Raw genomic sequence first — 16,845 nt, 5'->3', positions numbered from 1 at the left:
GCAAGACGGACCGTGAAGCTCTTTGTATGCAACAGAATAACGAGCTGAGCATGGGAACTGATTGGAGTAACTGCAGCACTGGAGCGATACACATGCATCCACCTAAGTGGTGTTTTGAATTGACTCGAGTCTCCAAATGGACTTCAAGGGGAGACCTGGGGGGGGGGGGGAGTCTGTCACAGCCGTCTAGCCAAGGTTGCAGGCTAGACTGAGTTGGGAAAAAAAGTCAATTGCCACATTAACCTCCCCTAACAGTTACGGTGGGTTCAGTACAACTTTAAATTTTGCTGGTATTGGGATCTATGCATTACATTGAGTTTTGAAGGGGGTTAAGCGTGTGAGAAGCCTTAGTTACACGGGAATAGTAGGCTTATAAGAACAGTGTAGCTCTGAAGCAGTTAAAAGCTCATTTTTGTGCCTTAGCCCACTGCTTGACGTTGCTAGGTATGATGATCTTCAGAGCAGACTTAAGTTTAGGAGCTTGAACCCTTCTTGAGCTGCCCTGGCCGTGAGGTGGAGGTTTCTCTCTGTAGAACAGCCACTTGAATGTTTCCGAAGTGGGTCCCTGGTTTCTGTACCTGCTGCATTTCCAAGTCTGCAGTTATTTCGGACATATAGTTTATTAACAGCGCAGCGCTTAGATGGCGTTCCAAGTGCAGTCCTTAATATGGCTCGAGTTGACCACAGAGAGGGGGGGGAGGAGAGCAGAGTACCGAAAACTGGGTGAAGAGGCATAAAGCACAGCTTGTTCTCCTAGTCGTGATGTTATACTAGGTGACTAATGAAGATGAAATGTTTTCATTTTTTAAAAGGTTGAATGCTACAAGTCATGTTGGAAAACACAGGACCTTCATGAACACAAAGCTTGTAGCAAAGGGGGGGGGGGGACTGAGCAAGAAGAGATTTATAAGATGCATGGAGAAAGTAAAGGGAGGGTTTTTGCCACTAACATAACTGGAAGACCCCAGCGAAGCTGAGACAGACAAAAGGAAATACTTTATCTTAGCAAGTGATTCAATTAGATTCTGGCATTTCACTGCAAGTGAGGGCAAAAGAGGAAAGATCCGCCAGGGAAAGGATTCCTGACTTCAGGGCAACTGGTTGGCCACTGTGTGAAATACTATTCGGGACTAAATGGACCACTGGTCTGTCAGACCCACCTTACTGCTCATCCTCAGCTCTGTACACACATTTAGTGCACACAACTGCTTAACAAGCCAATAGAGTGGGCCTAAAGGGAAAGTACAAGGGAAGCAGAGTTTACTTAAACTGAACAGATGGTTTTGTCAAAACTGACTTGGGACATGAAGTAGTGGGCATTTGGCATGGAGATGCAGATCACTGGCTCTGGAGAAACGTCTTTCACAGTATAGTGAACGGCCCTCAAAATACAGCAAGCTTCTTTCCAGAACTCTGGCTTGCTCAAAATAGCCTCCTTTGGTCATGTATCCACAATTTTATTAATGGAGGCTTCTTGTAATGTGGATTAAGAGTCAAGTGATTGGCAGGGTGCTGTCCCATGGCTGTGCCTACTAGTAGCAACTTTAAGACCAACAAAGATTTATTCAAGGCATGAGTTTTCGAGCACTCTTCGTCAGACTAAGCTCACGCCTTGAATAAATCTTTGTTGGTCTTAAAGGTGCGACTGGACTCTGATTTTATTGTGCTCCTTCAGACCAACATGGCTACTCATTTGAACCCACCAGACATGTTTATAACTTCTCCAGTAAGTGGGGGGAGGAATGCACTGACTCCAATGAGCACAGCCATTTTCCATATACTGGGGAAGGGGTGGGAAAGCACCCTACAGACTGGGCTGCATGAAAATTATGTACAGAGATAATATTGGGGGAGAGGTTTTAATTCAGGGCTGGCTGACTAATGGTAGTTTATGCAGCTGACTTCTGAAAAAATCATTTTCCTGGCAGCTACAGTTCCTGAGGGAATGATCATGTAAGAAAACTGAAAAGTTCCCTAACATTTCTGTAGGTTTTTAGGGCCATTATCCATGCTGTTGAAAATAAAAGGGGCCATGATCCCAAGCAATCCTGTATTCAACCTTCTTGCATGAAAACTGCGCAAATCACTACATCGGGGGTCTACCAGGTGCAAAGCGGGCACCCCCGACTCTGGTTTGGAACTGGAAACAGTTTTTACCCCTTCCAAAGTTCGGGGCCCTGCCCCCTTTTGACTGATGAGCCAGTAACAGCTTACCCCGAGACACAACTGCATCACAAATAACACCCGTTGGACACTTTAAAAAAGGACTTTAGATCAGCTGTACAGTCTTTTATTTACCCAGCTTTCCCCTCTGAAATAAACCGGACCAAGCAAAACAGACGCATTTAACATCCCCTCCGAGGCTGGGGGTAGGGAGTATCGACATTTTCTACCAAGGCTGACATGAAAAGTATTCTTTGAGACGACGCCCCCATCTCTTTGCCGCCCGACAATCTTTACTTCTGGTTTCGTGCCCTTTGCCAAGAGGAAACAGTTTCCCGAAACATACTGGCAGAAGACGTAACTCTTAGATTTCCCACCTGTCTTTATCTGCTTGAGTCATCGGCAATATATTTGTCACCACTCCGGTGCCGATAGTTTTGTGTCCTTCTCGCAGTGTGAACCGCTGCCCCACCTCCAAGACCATGGGGCTTCGCAACACCATCGTCAGGGAGGTGTCTTCTCCTGGCATAACCAACTCCTGTGGAAGACGGAGAAAAGAAACACAATACTGCGATTACTGACCCTCCAAGTGAGCCTGCCTGCTGAAAGAGAAGTTCCTAGCAAGACTCGAGGAAGGGGGAGAACTGTACAGCAAGGAGAAACACACACCTTCCCGGCAGGCAGCTCCAGGCGGCAGGCCATGTCCCAGGTCAGAGAAAACATGACCGGTGTGAAATTCGAAACAAATGACTTATGACGTCCACCCTCCTCTTTGCTCAGGATGTAAACCTAAAGAGAAGGAAGTGGCATGTAGCTTACAAGGGACTATTGTAGGACACCTGCAGTAAGGAACAGGCTACATCGACCCACTTTGCCAGGCTGGCCAGTTAGAACCCACATCTCTTCACATTTCTTCATTTGCTGCTTTTCTCCACTGGGAGTCTCAAAGGGGCTTACCAATTGCCTTCCCTTTCCTCTCCCCACAACAGACGCCCTGTGAAGTGGGTGAGGCCGAGAGAGCCCCCATATTCCTGCTCGGCCAGAACAGCTTTATCAGCGCTGTAGCGAGCCCAAAGTCACCCAGCTGGCTGTATGTGGGGGAATCAAACCCGGCTCACCAGATTAGAAGCCGCTGATCTTAACCGCTGCCCCTTGCTGCATCTAACTCCTCTAATGTAAGAAAGTTCCCATTCCCAAGCACGATCGCTCACAGCAAAAACCCACCGACCTGCCCCAGCTCACCTGAGCCTCAACCTTCTGGTGTGGCTGGATGGATCCCGGCTTGCACATGACCATCCCCCGCCGTACGTCCTCCCGCTTCAGCCCACGAATTAAAGCACCAAGGTTGTCACCGGCCTCTGCCCGATCCAGTTGTTTGTGGAACATCTCCACACCTGAAGGTGAGAGAAAAAGCATTGCCCTTTGTGAACACTCTCTACTGGGGACCCCTGGGGTTTTGAGAGAGCTCCCCAGCAGTTACACAGCCTTTCCCAGATGTTTGGATGGCTACTGACATCACTAGCTATCAATGGGGCCCACTTCCCCTGTTGCGCTACAGGCCTAGTCTTTTTCTCCCCAACGAAAACAGTAAATGATTGGCTGGATCCCGCTTCTCTGGAAGAGCATGTCAGAACCTCTGGGGTTCCGCTGGGGATAAAAGATTGGAAAAGGCCTCTCTATGATGTCTCTCCCCTTTACTTTTTTGCTGCGGGAACTGTTTTCTTATGAAGAAGAGAAGAAGAGTTGGTTCTTATATGCCACTTTTCTCTACCCAAAGGAGTCTCAAAGCGGCTTACAGTCGCCTTCTCTTTCCTCTCCCCACAACAGACACCCTGTGGGGTGGGTGAGGCTGAGAGAGCCCTGATATCACTGCCCAGTCAGAACAGTTTTATCAGCGCCCTGATGAGCCCAAGGTCACCCAGCTGGCTGCACATGGGGGAGTGCAGAATCGAACCCGGCATGCCAGATTAGAAGTCCGCACTCCTAACCACGACACCAAACTGGCTCCTCAGAAGCACAAGCGTATTTGGACCACTCCGCCATCAGGGAAACGGAATCGAATTTATAGATTGGGTGACCGGGGGGGGGTGGTGACAGGACGCCATGAAGTGGGCAAGACTCACCGGTGACCACCGAGCGCATGCTCCGATTGTGCCCCACGAATTCACACTCGTCCCCTTTCTTAACCACACCACGTACAAGGGAGCCCGTCACCACGGTGCCCCGGCCTAGAAAAACAAGAACAAAAGAACCGGGTCTGAAGCGGAATCAACCGCGGGTCACGACGTCTGTCCACCCACAGAAAGCTAGCCGACGTCCACTTGGGGGCCTCTCCCCTGAAACAAGGGCCAGCATATGGACACGAGGCAAGCACCTGGTATGGAGTAAGTGTGCTCTATGGGAAGCAGGTAAGGTTTGTCAAGCTCCCGCTCTGGCAAGGGGATGTAGGTGTCCACTGTATCCAGCAGCTTCAATATAGAATTCAAGCCCAGCTCTGGGTCCCGGTGCTGCAAGGGAAGAAGGAGATGAGTTGGTTCTTATATGCCGCTTTTCTCTACCCGAAGGAGGCTCAAAGTGGCTCACAGTCACCTTCCCTTTCCTCTGCCCACAACAGACACCCTGTGAGGTAGGTGATGCTGAGAGAGCCCTGATATTCCTGCTCAGTCAGAACAGTTTTATCAGTGCCAAGGCGAGCCCAAGGTCACCCAGCTGGCTGCATGTGGGGGAGCGGGGAATCAAACCCGGCATGCCAGATTAGAAGTCCGCACTCCTAACCACTACACCTAACTGGACAGGGACAGAGGATGAGTTACAGCATGAAAAAGGATTCACTGGAAGTCATCACGGGGGACTCGTCATGCAGGCGGCTTACTTCCAAGGCGCACAGAGCAGAGCCTATGATGACAGGGACCGATTCCCCACTGTAGCCAAACTCGGTGAGAAGCTCACGGATCTCCAGCTCCACCAAATCCAGCATCTCTTTGTCATCGACAGCGTCGGCCTTGTTGATGTACACAACAATGTATTTCACTCCAATCTGGGAAGGGGGAACAGGCAGGTAGGGGAGAGAACAGAGAAGAGAAGGCCCGCATGAGCCTCCTGCGTAACAGCTGTGCTTCAGAAAAGCACCCTGTGTATTCTCAGGAGCACACAAAATGTCCCCAACCAGCCCCCAGCCTTGCCTGTTTAGCGAGCAGAAGGTGCTCTCTTGTCTGGGGCATTTGACCATCTGTGCCAGCCACCACCAGGATACAGCCATCCAGAGGGGATGTCCCGGTGATCATATTCTAAAGGAGACAAAGAGAGCGTTAGCAGACTTTGGCTGTTTATTACCCCAGTTCCATTGAAAAACTGACTCCAGGGTTAGACATGGAGAGTTGGTTTTTGCATCCTGCTTGTCACTATGCGGAGCCTCAAAGCAGCTTCCAAACATCTTTCCCTTCCTCTCCTTATAGCAGACACTCTGTGGTGTAAGTGGGGCTGAGAAAGCTGAGAGAAACTGTAGCCAGTTCAAAGTCACCCAGAAGGCCTCATGGGTCTCAAAAGCAATTGTTTTCTTTTCCTTTCCCCTCTACAGGCACCCTGTGAGGTTGGTGAGGCTGAGAGAGCTTACAAGCCCAAGGTAACCCAGCTGGCTGCATGTGGAGGAGAGGCAAATCAAACCCGGCTCTTTTGTAGCTCTTAACTACTACGCCAAGGACTCCTGGTCTATTAAACCCTTCCAATCACCTCCACATTTGAATACATGTTACAAACAACAGGCTGTCTTTGGGCTAGGAGGACAAGAAGAGATGAGGAGCTTGTGAGTTTTCAGGTCTTCCTCAGATCCCATTTCCTAACACTCACCTTCACATAATCAGCATGCCCGGGACAATCGGTGTGGGAATAGTGGCGATTGGGTGTTGAATATTCTACATGGGAGGCATTGATGGTGATGCCACGTGTTTTCTCTTCCGGCGCATTATCAATCTCCTCGTATTTCTTGAATTGGGTGCTTCCTGTCTCAGCCAAAACTGAGAGGAAGAGGAGATTATTATTATTATTAAATTTGTTACTCACCTCCCCCCGAAGGTTACAGTAATAAAACCCCAATAAAAACCCCATACATTAAAATCACAACAACAAATCATAATAAGCACAATAAACCTAGATGCGGCAAAACATATAACCTAAACTAACCCATCCCCAATACCCAACCAAGGGGGGGGGGGGAGAATGAGGGAGCAAGTTGGTCTTAGCTACTGCTACAGTAGTATAGGTGTTATGGGGGGCCAGATTGACCTTGCGGCCCAGCCTCAACCACCGACCTGGCAGAAGAGCTCAGTTTTACAGGCCCTGCAGAACGCTGAAACCGTGGGTGGGACCGTGGGTTAGTTTAGGTTATATGCTCTGCTGCATCTTGGGATGGGCCAGGTCAGGAATCCGATCCTCTCAAGGCAGCTCCTTCCCCCAAACTCTCACCTTTGGTGATGGCTGCTGTCAACGTGGTCTTGCCATGGTCGACGTGCCCGATGGTCCCGATATTGACGTGGGGCTTGTCCCGAACGTAGACTTTCTTGGCTTCAACGGCAAGCCCTCGTGCAAGGATAGTTTGTCCGTGTAAAGTCAGACCGGCCTGAGGCTGTAGGGAGAACAGGCAAATATAACAACGCCTGTTAGCACCTCCCTTTCGTAAAGCTAAAGGCTCTTAACAAGCTTTTATGCCCACACCCCCCTCAAATCGGGGTGGTTCTTACCGTGGCAAGAACGCCCTGCAAGTATCGCGGCAGACAGCCACGTACGCCTGCAAGAGAAAGACAAGATGAGCTTTTACAACGGTCCACTCCTATGACACGTTTTTGATAGTAAAGAGCATAAGAGGGCATAAAGAGTTATGCAGCCATTTGGCACTTTTAAATTTTGCTGTATAAGTATAAGCAACAGCATGTGGCTTCTTGTCTGGGGGAGGAGGGCAGAAATTTCTGAATTCCACATGAGAATTCTGTTAAGGCCTTTTATATTTTCACAACGCCATCAGTTCTCTATTACTCTGAACATACACACACATTAAGACAGTTTAGGCTGCTGTATCGTTAACAGAATACTGCAGAACTGGAGAAAAGGCGCGGAAGACGGCAGCCGAGGGGACTGGGAGTTGGAACACCTAATCAAGTTGATGGGTAGTAGAGGTGGGGCAGGCAAAACTAAAGCCTCCTTTACTCAACAATTCCCACAGTGGAATGTGCTACCCCAAGAAACAGCGATGCCGAAAAGCCCAGGCCAATGCTTGAAGAATAGGCCCGTTAGCGGCTACTGAGCAGAACGACCAAAGGGGAGCCTCCATCTCTAGAAGCAGCAAACGGCACCCTCGGATGGGCAAGGAATAGGCGCCTGCAAGGGAGGATCGCCTCGAGGCGGCACAGCATGCAAAGCCACCTCCCCCCCACACACAAACACACACAAACACAGAGGGGGGAACAAAGCGAGGGGAGCGCCCTGGCTCCGCTTCTCAATGCTGGGCGTGTTCTGCGCACATTGGTTCATGTGCTTTTGCAGCTGGGTCTCCCTGGGAGCAACAGGATCGGCTGCTTCCAAAATGCCCCGCAAGGGCATCCGCCAACGCGGGCATTGCGGGCGCCCTCTGAGCGGGGACCCACAGAAGGGGAGCCGGGGGGCACGAAGGTCACGCGCCGGGCGGAGTGGGGGGACTAGGGGGGATGGGGATGGGGGTGGGGGAGGCCCCCCGTTTCCCTCCCTCCCACCCACCGATTCCGCCGAAGACGACGCCTCGCGCCACCAGCAGCGCGCAGCTCGCCATCTTAGCAGCTCCCGGAAGCCACGTGACGCCCGGCTCGCGCACCGAGAATAATATCCGCTGGCTCTCGCGAGCGCCTTCTCTCCCCGCCGTCTTCCTTCCTAACTCCCGGCGCTCTAGCCCTCCGTCTTTATGGTTCCCGCTCCTCTCTAGGAAGAGAAAGAGGAATCGTCGTCTCCCGAGCTTTCGCCTTTGAGCTCCCCTGTTTTTTTTTTTAATCCAATTACTTTTTGTTGTATTTCTTGTGATTGTTCTGCACCTCCTTCCCGAGCCAGCTTGCTGGCAGGGCGGTTTATAAAGCGAATGAATGAATGAATGAATGAATGAATGAATGAATGAATGAATGAATGAATGAATGAATGAATTGCATTTAAATATTAGGGATCCTCTGGAATTGTAGCTCGTCTCCGGACGAGAGAGGTCAGTTTCCCTGGAGAAAAGGTCTGCTTTGGAGAGGGGACTGCTGAGGTCCCTCCTGCTTAGGGATGCCTGCCTCCAGGTGGACCCAGGGATCCTCGATATGCTGTGAGGGGCGGGATATAGATCAACCTAGCCGTGATAATAATAGTGATTACAGTTCATCTCCAGAGCCTACAGACATCAGTTCTCATGGAGAAAGTTGTTGTTATCCTTTAATTTATATCCTGCGTCTACCAAAGAGGGCTCTGCCAACAAGAGCTGATGTTCCAATAAGCATGGTTAGTCCTGAAGGGTACTTGAGACTCAGTTACAATTTTCTCAAGAAAACACTGCTACCATATAGACCCATCCACTCGCTTAAAGAAATGAGACAGAGACCAAAGGGAAATACAAAAAAACCTTTATTGCATTCCGGAGACTCCAGTGAGTAAGGGATCGGGAGAAGGGAAAAGAAATGTTCCAGCCAGTCCTGGACAAACTCTGGAAGACAGAGATGACCCCCCTTCCCTGCTTTGGTGTACAACTCATACTGCTTTCCCTGAGGTTCCCATGGAGATGATGGGGGGGACCCTCCCCCACCTTCCCTCTAAAGCTGATTTCCATCCTGGGCGCTGCTGGCTTCTTTCTTGGGAGATGTGTCTGTCTGGCCCTGCAGTAAAAGAAGGAAAATAAGTCTACTAACACCTAATGTCTGGCTTTACTTAAACAGCATCGGGAAAGAGCAGGAAAGCCATAGGCAGATTGTGAGTGGGTGGGCAGAAGGGATTGTGTCTGAGCTTGGCTCTTGTGGCCTTTTCTGGCATGCCCAGGGAGATGCTGACTGCCACTTTGGGATCAGAAGGTGAACTTCCTCCAGGCCTGACTGGCCAGGGATCGATCCTTCCTCTTTTTTTTCTAAGGGGGGGAGGTCATTCGGGCATGGAATTGGATTCACTGTGTGTGAGCAGGTGGTGAATTTCCTGCATTCAGTAGGGGATTAGACTTAGAAAACCCTGGAGGTTCCTCTGTCAAGGCTGGCAACTCATTCCACCGGGCTGCAGCCAGGGCTGAGGCCAGGCAAACATCTTTCTTTACCATTCTATTAGTATCCCGCCCTTCCTCGGAGGCTCAGGGCGGATCACGATAGTTCAAATATACAAACAGAATCTTAGGTCTGAAAAACACTAAAACAGAACATTTTCCCGAAGCCGCCTCCCTTTCGAAAAGGATGACCAGTCCCCTTACCTGGTTTTCCTTCCCCTCATCCCGTCCTTGCTGCATTCTTTCCATTTCACTCCTGATGCTGTTAAAAGAGGCTGGGGGTGGGGAGGGAGAAGAGGAAGTTAAATCCCTTGGGGGAGCTGCCCTACACCCAACTCTTCAGAGGCATGCAGGCATCTCCGTCTTAAGAACAAGCCCAAATAGCCTACCTTGCAAGAGTTCTTCCAGCCAGAAGGAGGGCAGGAAGGAGAAAAAAAAAGAGAAGAGAAAAAATCACTTGCATCGCAGGGGAAAGATACCGGACGTTGCTGGATTCTACTGTAGCGTCAAAGCAAGGTTACTGGGTTTCTGAGCTGCAGCACTTCCAGTTTCCAGTCCCTCCAGTTCAGGGGTCCCCCAACCTTTCTGAGCTTCTGGGCACCCTCTAAACTGTGACACAGGCTGGTGGAGTCAACCCCCCCAAAAAATAAAGGACTGCCAGAAGGAAAGCCAGCCACAAAATGTCTAGAAGTGAAGCTAAACAATTACAGAAGCAGAAGGGAGAGACCCAGTGAAAAATACAGAATAGTAATTAAACCAAAGGGCCCTGGGACACCTATACAAGTCTGCTGAATGTAGTGTGGTGTGTAGATAGGCAGAGAGTCTTCAATCTTCACATATCCTTTCTTGAATGAGCCGTCATCTTGAATGGTTCCCAACGCATTTCACCACACAACCCTTTCTCGAGGGCTTCCAGGATTGAAAATCCATGCAATGGGGTCTTTTACTCTAGCAGAATATTTCTGCAGCCAGAATGATTCCAACAGCAGCTCTGCAAAGCTTGCTCACAGGCGCTGGGATTCATTCAAGAAATGATATTTAAAGACTCCTTGCCTATCTACTTGCCAGGCTACATTCAGTGCTCTTGTATTCTAAGACACTGTCCTTTGGTTTATTTACTATACGGGAGTATGGCGAGGCATAGCCCAAATAGGGACTCTTTGAACGTCTCAGGCAGAAGTTTTGCATGCCTGGATGCTTGTTCAAAGCGAACATCATAATTATTTAATAAATATTTTCTTGAGGATGCACAGGCTCCCCGTGGAGATTCCGGGTCCTGTGATCGCAGCCTGCTGCTCAACTTTTCTTTCATTTTTTGAAAAAATCTACACAGCCAATCAGATCTCCTGTGGCCCATGTGGCCCTGACTACTTCACGGGTGTCATGCAAGGTGTCAGAGGGCGCCCACGGGTACCGTGTCGGAGACCCACTGCTCCTGCTGGGCACGCCCCCAACCTCTATGATCGTCTCTGGGGCCTCTCTCCCCGCCTACCTTTTTCCTCTCGCTCTCTCTCTAGCTCCCCCTGCAGTCCCGACCTGGCCACGACCTCCTGGTCCACCTTCTCCCGCAGGGACATGATCTCTATCCGCAGCCGTTCGGCCTGGTGCTCCGCGCACCGCAGCTGCGATTCGGCCTCCAGCCTCTGCTGGCTCACCATGACCTGCAAGTCCTGGCCGAGCGAGGGAAAGAGCCCTGTCTGTGACGTGCGGGTTCTCAGCCCTCCCACATGGAAATCCCACCTCTTCGCCCCAGTGGGAGGGGAAGACCGGTCGGTGTCACCTGGAGGGGGCTGGCCGAGCGCTGGATCTTCACGTCCATCCCTGGGACAGGGGCTGTGGGCATCCCCTCGTTTTCCGAGCCAAGGCGATGCATTTCGTAGCTCAGGCGCTTGTGGGATGAGGCCAGGTCAGCCTGGGGGGGGGGAGGAGGAGAGGGGTATCAGAACCCTCGGAGGCAAAAAGGATCAGAGTCCCTCGGGTAGGTTGATGCTCTGCCTTTCGAGGCACAGAGGCCTCGCACCACAGAGATGTCGAGGAACAGAGCCGCGCCGTAGCCACGGACAACAGCAGCTCTCGGTTCTGGCGGGAAGTTCCGGTTGTGCATTTTGCTTGCCTGTGGGAGCCAGTGTGGCAGGCTTTCTCAGCCAGGGTTTCATGAAACCTTGGGGTGTCTTCCCGGAATGGGTGGGAGTTAATTAATTTTTAATATATTCTGTAAATGTGTTAAGCATTTTCTCGGGTGCGAGGGACCCTCTTTGGTCTTGTCGGCCCACCCACCCCTCCTAAAATGGCCAATGATGGGCCTTGCAGGGGGTCCCGATGATGGGTCCCTGGGTGGGCATGTGCTTCCCACCCAGGCAATCCCAAGCAATGCTAAATCTAGCCAAGAGTGAAAGGCCTGTGCTGTGCTGGAGGAACAGCAGCATGCCTCTGGACTAGCGCAGAGACAAGGGGATTCATGACCTCAGGCCGACCCAGCAGTTTTTCCAGGGACTTCCACAGGAGGAGTAGAGGGAGGGCTTCATTCATTCATTCATTCACATTTATATACTGCCCTTCCCGAAGGCTCAGGGCGGTTTACATGGAACTGAGAAGTATACAAAGAACGATACATATAAATAACGATAACATTAATAATGCTAGCTGATGATAACAGGGTAACAGAAGAACATTCGACAGTAATAATACAAACAGGCCCAGGAGCAGAATGCCTTGATGGATTTCGTGGGGGGGGGGGGCAGCAAGAGAGCTTGAACGCAAACCAGCTCCCAGCCAACACTCTCAACTTCCTCCCTTCCAAGCCTCAGTTCTGCTGCGCCCTCCGGTTGCCGCCCTGCCTTCTCCAGCCCCCTCCCCCTTCCCCATCCCGGCCCACCGACTGCGCTCACCAGCTGCTCCTGAGTCTGCTGCTGGCTCCTGCTCACTGAGTTCTGGAGGCTCCGCAGAAGCTCCTCGGAGTTGTGGACCTGAGCACCAAGGACCTCAACCTGTGGCAAGGAAGAGCCGAGAAGTCACGGGGGACGGTGAGGTCAGGGCGTGGCTCCAGGGTGGGTTTCAGCAGCCTCCCCTCGCCCACCCCAGAGCAGCAGGTGGCCCACACATACCAGCTTGCTGCACTCCTTGCTGCTCCGCTGCAGAACCTCCTCCAGGTTGGTCTTTTCCTGGGACAGCCTTTCGAGAGCCTCCTTCTGCTTCCGCACCTCGAGGGGGAGGGATCAGGGCCGCAATAAGGGTCAGCGAGGGAAGTTGGGCGACCCACGCTGACCGTGCCCCAGCTTCTGGAGCGGGCAAGAGCGGCGGCCTCCGATCTGGAGAACTGAGTTTCATTCCCCGCTCCTCCTCCGTACGCAGGCAGCTGGGTGACTTGGGGTCAGTCACAGTTCTCTTAGAGCTGTGAGCAGTTCTCTCAGAGCTCTCTGGGCCCCCACCTACCTCCCGGGGTACCAGTCGTGGGGAGAGGAAGGGAAGGTGATTGTAAGTCACTTTAAGTGTCGTTCGGTTAGTGAAAAAGCGAGGTAAAAAACACTCAGCTCTTCTTCTCTTATCCTTGGGCTTAGAAGACCTTATGCTTTTGCAAGCAGGAGGCTCCCGGCATCTACAGTCCAAAAACAATCACGTAATGACATGAGGTGAAAGACCTGCACCTGAGAACCAGGAAAGCCGCAGCCAATCTGAACAGACCATGCTGACCTCAATAGACCAACGGTCTGATTAGGTGTGTTTTGAGTGTTCTTCTTTGGACTCCCCCCCCCCCAACCCGAATGGCACAGGATCCCTCTGGGGGTCATGGGAATGCTTGCAGCAGCAGGATGGCCTAGGGAGAGGGCAGCTTTTTGCAGCTTGTGGGGCAATGAAAACATTGGCGCTCTTTTTACACAGGAGAACGGACCAGCAGAGGAAGAGTTGGTTCTTCTCTACCCGAAGGAGTCTCAAAGCGGCTTACAATCTTCCCTGCCTCTCCCCACAACAGACACCCTGGGAGGGAGGTGGGGCTGAGAAAGCTCTGAGAGAAACTGTTCTGTGAGAACAACACTATCAGTGCCGTGATAAGCCCAGGGTCACCCAGCTGGCTGTATGTGGAGGAGCACAGAATCGAACCCAGCCCGCCAGATTCAAAGTCCGCACTCCTAACTACGACACCAAGCCGGCGTGCTACAACCGAAAGACCACAAAGTGGGCGGGGGGAGGATGTTTGTCTGCACCCCAAAGCCTGTACAGCTTTCTAGTCTCCTGCACGTTCAACTCTGAACATACACACTCACCTTGTGGTGAAGTTGCGTCCATTCTGAGTCCGGCACCAGCTGGTACCCAGGAGGCGGTAGGTAGATGGTCTCTGGCACCAGGGTTGCAGTGGAGGAAGCAATTGATGCCGTCTCTGGGCTGGGAGAGCGCCTAAGCCGGACCAGAGGCCCAGGGCTCGGCACCAGCAGGGGCGCAGAGGCAATGGAGACACTGTCGAAGCCCGAGGCAAATTTCTCCGCCACCCCTCCGTCTTCGGAGGAACTGTGGTCATCTCCTGGTCCAGCAGGGGGTCCCGTGTCGGTGAGCAGGGTTTCTAATGAGCTATAATGGCTGACCTGGCAACAATTAAGCCATGGATGGAGACGAGATCATTGCAGGAATTCTAAAAATGCCAAAGCAGCCTGGGACGGGGTGTGACTACGGCTGGAAACCTGTTGGCCCAGCCCTATGTTGTCGAGAGCCTAAGAGAATCCCCCCAAACGATGTGGTGAACTTCTAATTGGCAACGCAAAAACTGGTTTCCCCAAATGATTCATCCAACCGGATTTCCCCAGACTAGCAGCCATCACTTAAGACTGTCATTCATCCTGCCACTGTTGTGGCACCCGTCCGTCAAATGTGTGTCATCTGCTAATTCGCCCGTTGACCTTCTATTGGCTTGCAGCAGGGGTGGCCGAACTGTGGCTCTCCAGATGCCCATGGACTACAATTCCCATGAGCCTTTGGCTCATGGACATCTGGAGAGCCAGAGTTCAACCACGTCAGTGACTTTAAAAAAAAATCACACCACATCAAAATGCCAGTCCACACAAATGCTTGTAGCAGAGATCTCTCCACCCTACCCAGCCCCCTGCCTTTCCAATTGCACTCTCATCCCACCCCGGCAGCTTCGGCCCTTTGTCTTCTCTTTCCGTTTCCTCCCCGGCTCACCTGCTCCCCCTGCAGCTCCCGAACCCGCCCCTCCGCCTTGAACAGCTTCCCCTTCAGCACCTCGATTTCCTGCTCCAAAGGCAGCACAATGGCCCGGAGCCGCTCCGTGTCTTCCTGTGCCTGCAGGGAAGGGAGGAAAAACTCCAGTCAGAGGCCCACCGAGAGGTTCTCTGCCAGAAAGAAGTCTTCAGTCGCTCCCCGGTCACCTTCTCCATCTGTTTCTCCAAAGAATCTGACGGGCTACTCCGTGGCAAGAGACGGCTCCACACATTCTCCCGGCTGTCACGCTCCAGAGAGGAAAGGCGCGCCTCGTAACTAGAGATGGTGTCTGTAGGAAAAGAATTGGTGTCTTGACGTGTACACGAAGCCAGTTCAACTGTGTGTGTGTGGGTGTCCCCCTTCCACTCACCCCAGTGGGCCTGAACGGGACCCACGTTTTCATGTCCTTCTGGGGGCAGAGGGGTATGCCGAAATAGGCACCCGGCTCTCTCACCCTTCAGAATTGCCTGCAGGGAAGCCACCTCTTCTTGGCAGTGGCGCCGCACAGCCTCCACGGCCTCATGCTTGGTGCTCTCGCTCACAGCAGCTACAGCCCGGACGGTTTCGACCTCTGCCAACGCAGCCGCCAATTGGACTTGCAGGCTTCGGATCGTCTCCTCGGGGTCAGGGTCTCTGGGGAGAGCGCCCACCTCCTGCACCCGCTGAGGCTCTTGCAATGGGGGGAAGAAAGTGGGGGAATTGGAACTGGGGCTAGACTCGAACCCAGGACCTCCCAGCGTCCTCTCCCGCCCGCCAGCCCAGCATCATAACCCCTTTTGAACTTTAACCCCCCGCAGTGATCCAACAGGTTGACCTGGGGCAGACACCCTCTCCCTGACCCCTGACCTCCCCTGTTATCTGTGACGTCAACCGCCACGCCGCTCTCAGGGGGATCCGAGGGCGTGGCTTCCCGTCGCCCCGCCCCCTCTCCCTGCCCATGACGAGCGCGGATCGAAGGGGGGGGGGGGCTCGCGCGTACCTTCCATTCCCGCGGAGGCTTCTGCCGCGGTTGCCGCTCCGGAGGCCGAGTGGAGTCGGAATCGCCCGAGCGGAAGCGGAAATAGCCGAGTAAACACGAGAACAATCGGCCAAGGAAAAGGGGGGGGGAAATGAAACAGCCCGCAGTGTCGGGGATGGACGGAAATGTCCGAGTGTAGCTCAAGAGGCGGTTCCTTTTCACCGGTTCGCTCTCGTCTAAGAAAGCTGCGGGACGTCTCGGAATCTTCCGAAAGCTTCCGAAAGGAGCCGAGCTGAAGCCGGGCGTGACCGGAGGGAGACGGGAATGTCCGAAGTGGCGTTTCTTGAACCTTTGAGTCAGGAGTGAGTTGCTGGTCTGTGGCCGGGCGGGGAGAAGGAGGAGGCGACGGCGCACTCTGCCCATGCTCAGAGGCCCTCTCGTCTTTTTAATGTTGTGCTTGAACAGAACTTGAAAAGCAAGTTCCGGGACTGAACACAAATAGGGTTTCCTTTTGCTTTTAGGGAATGCGTGTGAGCAGAACTGGGTGCGTTATTCCCTGTACCGGTTTGCAGGAGATCATGGTCGGTGTCGCTTTGCGAACCTGTTTTGAGGCGGTTTGGAAATAACATTGAGCGGATAATAATAATAGTAACAATAATAATAGCAACAACTTTATTTGTATAGATAAGAAGATTCAGGTAGGTAGCCGTGTTGGTCTGAAGCAGCAGGACCAATTTAGCGTCCAGGGGCTCCTTGAAGACCAGCAAAGTGTGATTCAAGGTCTTTTCTGGAATCTGGCCACTTTCATTGTGCTGTGTGTTAATTGGCCCTCTCTCTCCATCCATAAATCTGAATAGATCACTTCCATTCCATGACTTTGTATCCGAGAGAGCTGGATATTTTTTTGCTGGGCTGCGGGCGGATGGAGATCGCTGTTAGACCTCTTTCCCCTACTAATTGGCTTACGGCGCCAAGCTGAGCCGCATGGCTGGTGAGGATCCGACCCGTTTTCCAGTTAGGAAAGAACCCCCTTAAAAAGGTTGTGCTGGGGAGGCATTGCTAGGGTCATGTGGCAATAAGGAGGTGAACTGGGTGGGAAAAGTCAGCTGGATCCAGCCCCGTGGGTAGGACTGCACAACACTGTGCTGCAAGTGATCTCCCTCAATTTAGAACACTCCTTGACTTCCTTTACATGCAGTCTTAAACTCCACTGTAAAGTTTGTGGCTTCGGAAGGGCGTAACTTTATTTAAGATTGTCCTGTTGGTCATTTGGCACTCT

General features: G+C 52.2%; 2 protein-coding genes across 3 annotated transcripts; both read right to left on the bottom strand.

The window, feature by feature from the left end:
- Nucleotides 1–2,265: 2,265 nt before the first annotated feature.
- TUFM (Tu translation elongation factor, mitochondrial) lies at nt 2,266–8,069 on the bottom strand. Its single transcript, XM_077314485.1, has 11 exons — nt 7,909–8,069; nt 6,900–6,946; nt 6,625–6,784; nt 6,010–6,176; nt 5,346–5,450; nt 5,036–5,200; nt 4,538–4,670; nt 4,287–4,391; nt 3,406–3,557; nt 2,833–2,952; nt 2,266–2,701 (listed from the first exon to the last, which is right to left on the bottom strand). The coding sequence occupies exons 1-11, from the start codon at nt 7,958–7,960 to the stop codon at nt 2,528–2,530; spliced, it is 1,380 nt and encodes a 459-aa protein (XP_077170600.1). The 5' UTR covers nt 7,961–8,069; the 3' UTR covers nt 2,266–2,527.
- A 691-nt stretch (nt 8,070–8,760) lies between these two features.
- Nucleotides 8,761–15,783, bottom strand: RABEP2 (rabaptin, RAB GTPase binding effector protein 2). 2 transcript variants are annotated; one of them, XM_077315755.1, is made up of 12 exons: nt 15,588–15,783; nt 15,063–15,278; nt 14,776–14,897; nt 14,570–14,689; nt 13,660–13,974; nt 12,502–12,597; nt 12,286–12,384; nt 11,178–11,309; nt 10,890–11,067; nt 9,787–9,798; nt 9,602–9,672; nt 8,761–9,026 (listed from the first exon to the last, which is right to left on the bottom strand). In XM_077315755.1, the coding sequence occupies exons 1-12, from the start codon at nt 15,592–15,594 to the stop codon at nt 8,964–8,966; spliced, it is 1,431 nt and encodes a 476-aa protein (XP_077171870.1). In that variant the 5' UTR covers nt 15,595–15,783; the 3' UTR covers nt 8,761–8,963. The 2 variants fall into 2 exon arrangements, with proteins under 2 accessions (XP_077171870.1, XP_077171871.1); XM_077315756.1 differs by lacking the exon at nt 9,787–9,798.
- Nucleotides 15,784–16,845: the final 1,062 nt, after the last annotated feature.

The sequence above is a fragment of the Paroedura picta genome, chromosome 16 (assembly GCF_049243985.1).
Source record: "Paroedura picta isolate Pp20150507F chromosome 16, Ppicta_v3.0, whole genome shotgun sequence".
Lineage (NCBI taxonomy): Eukaryota > Metazoa > Chordata > Lepidosauria > Squamata > Gekkonidae > Paroedura > Paroedura picta.
Note: the sequence above shows the minus strand (reverse complement) of the source record. Positions and strands in the feature narration are given on the sequence as shown.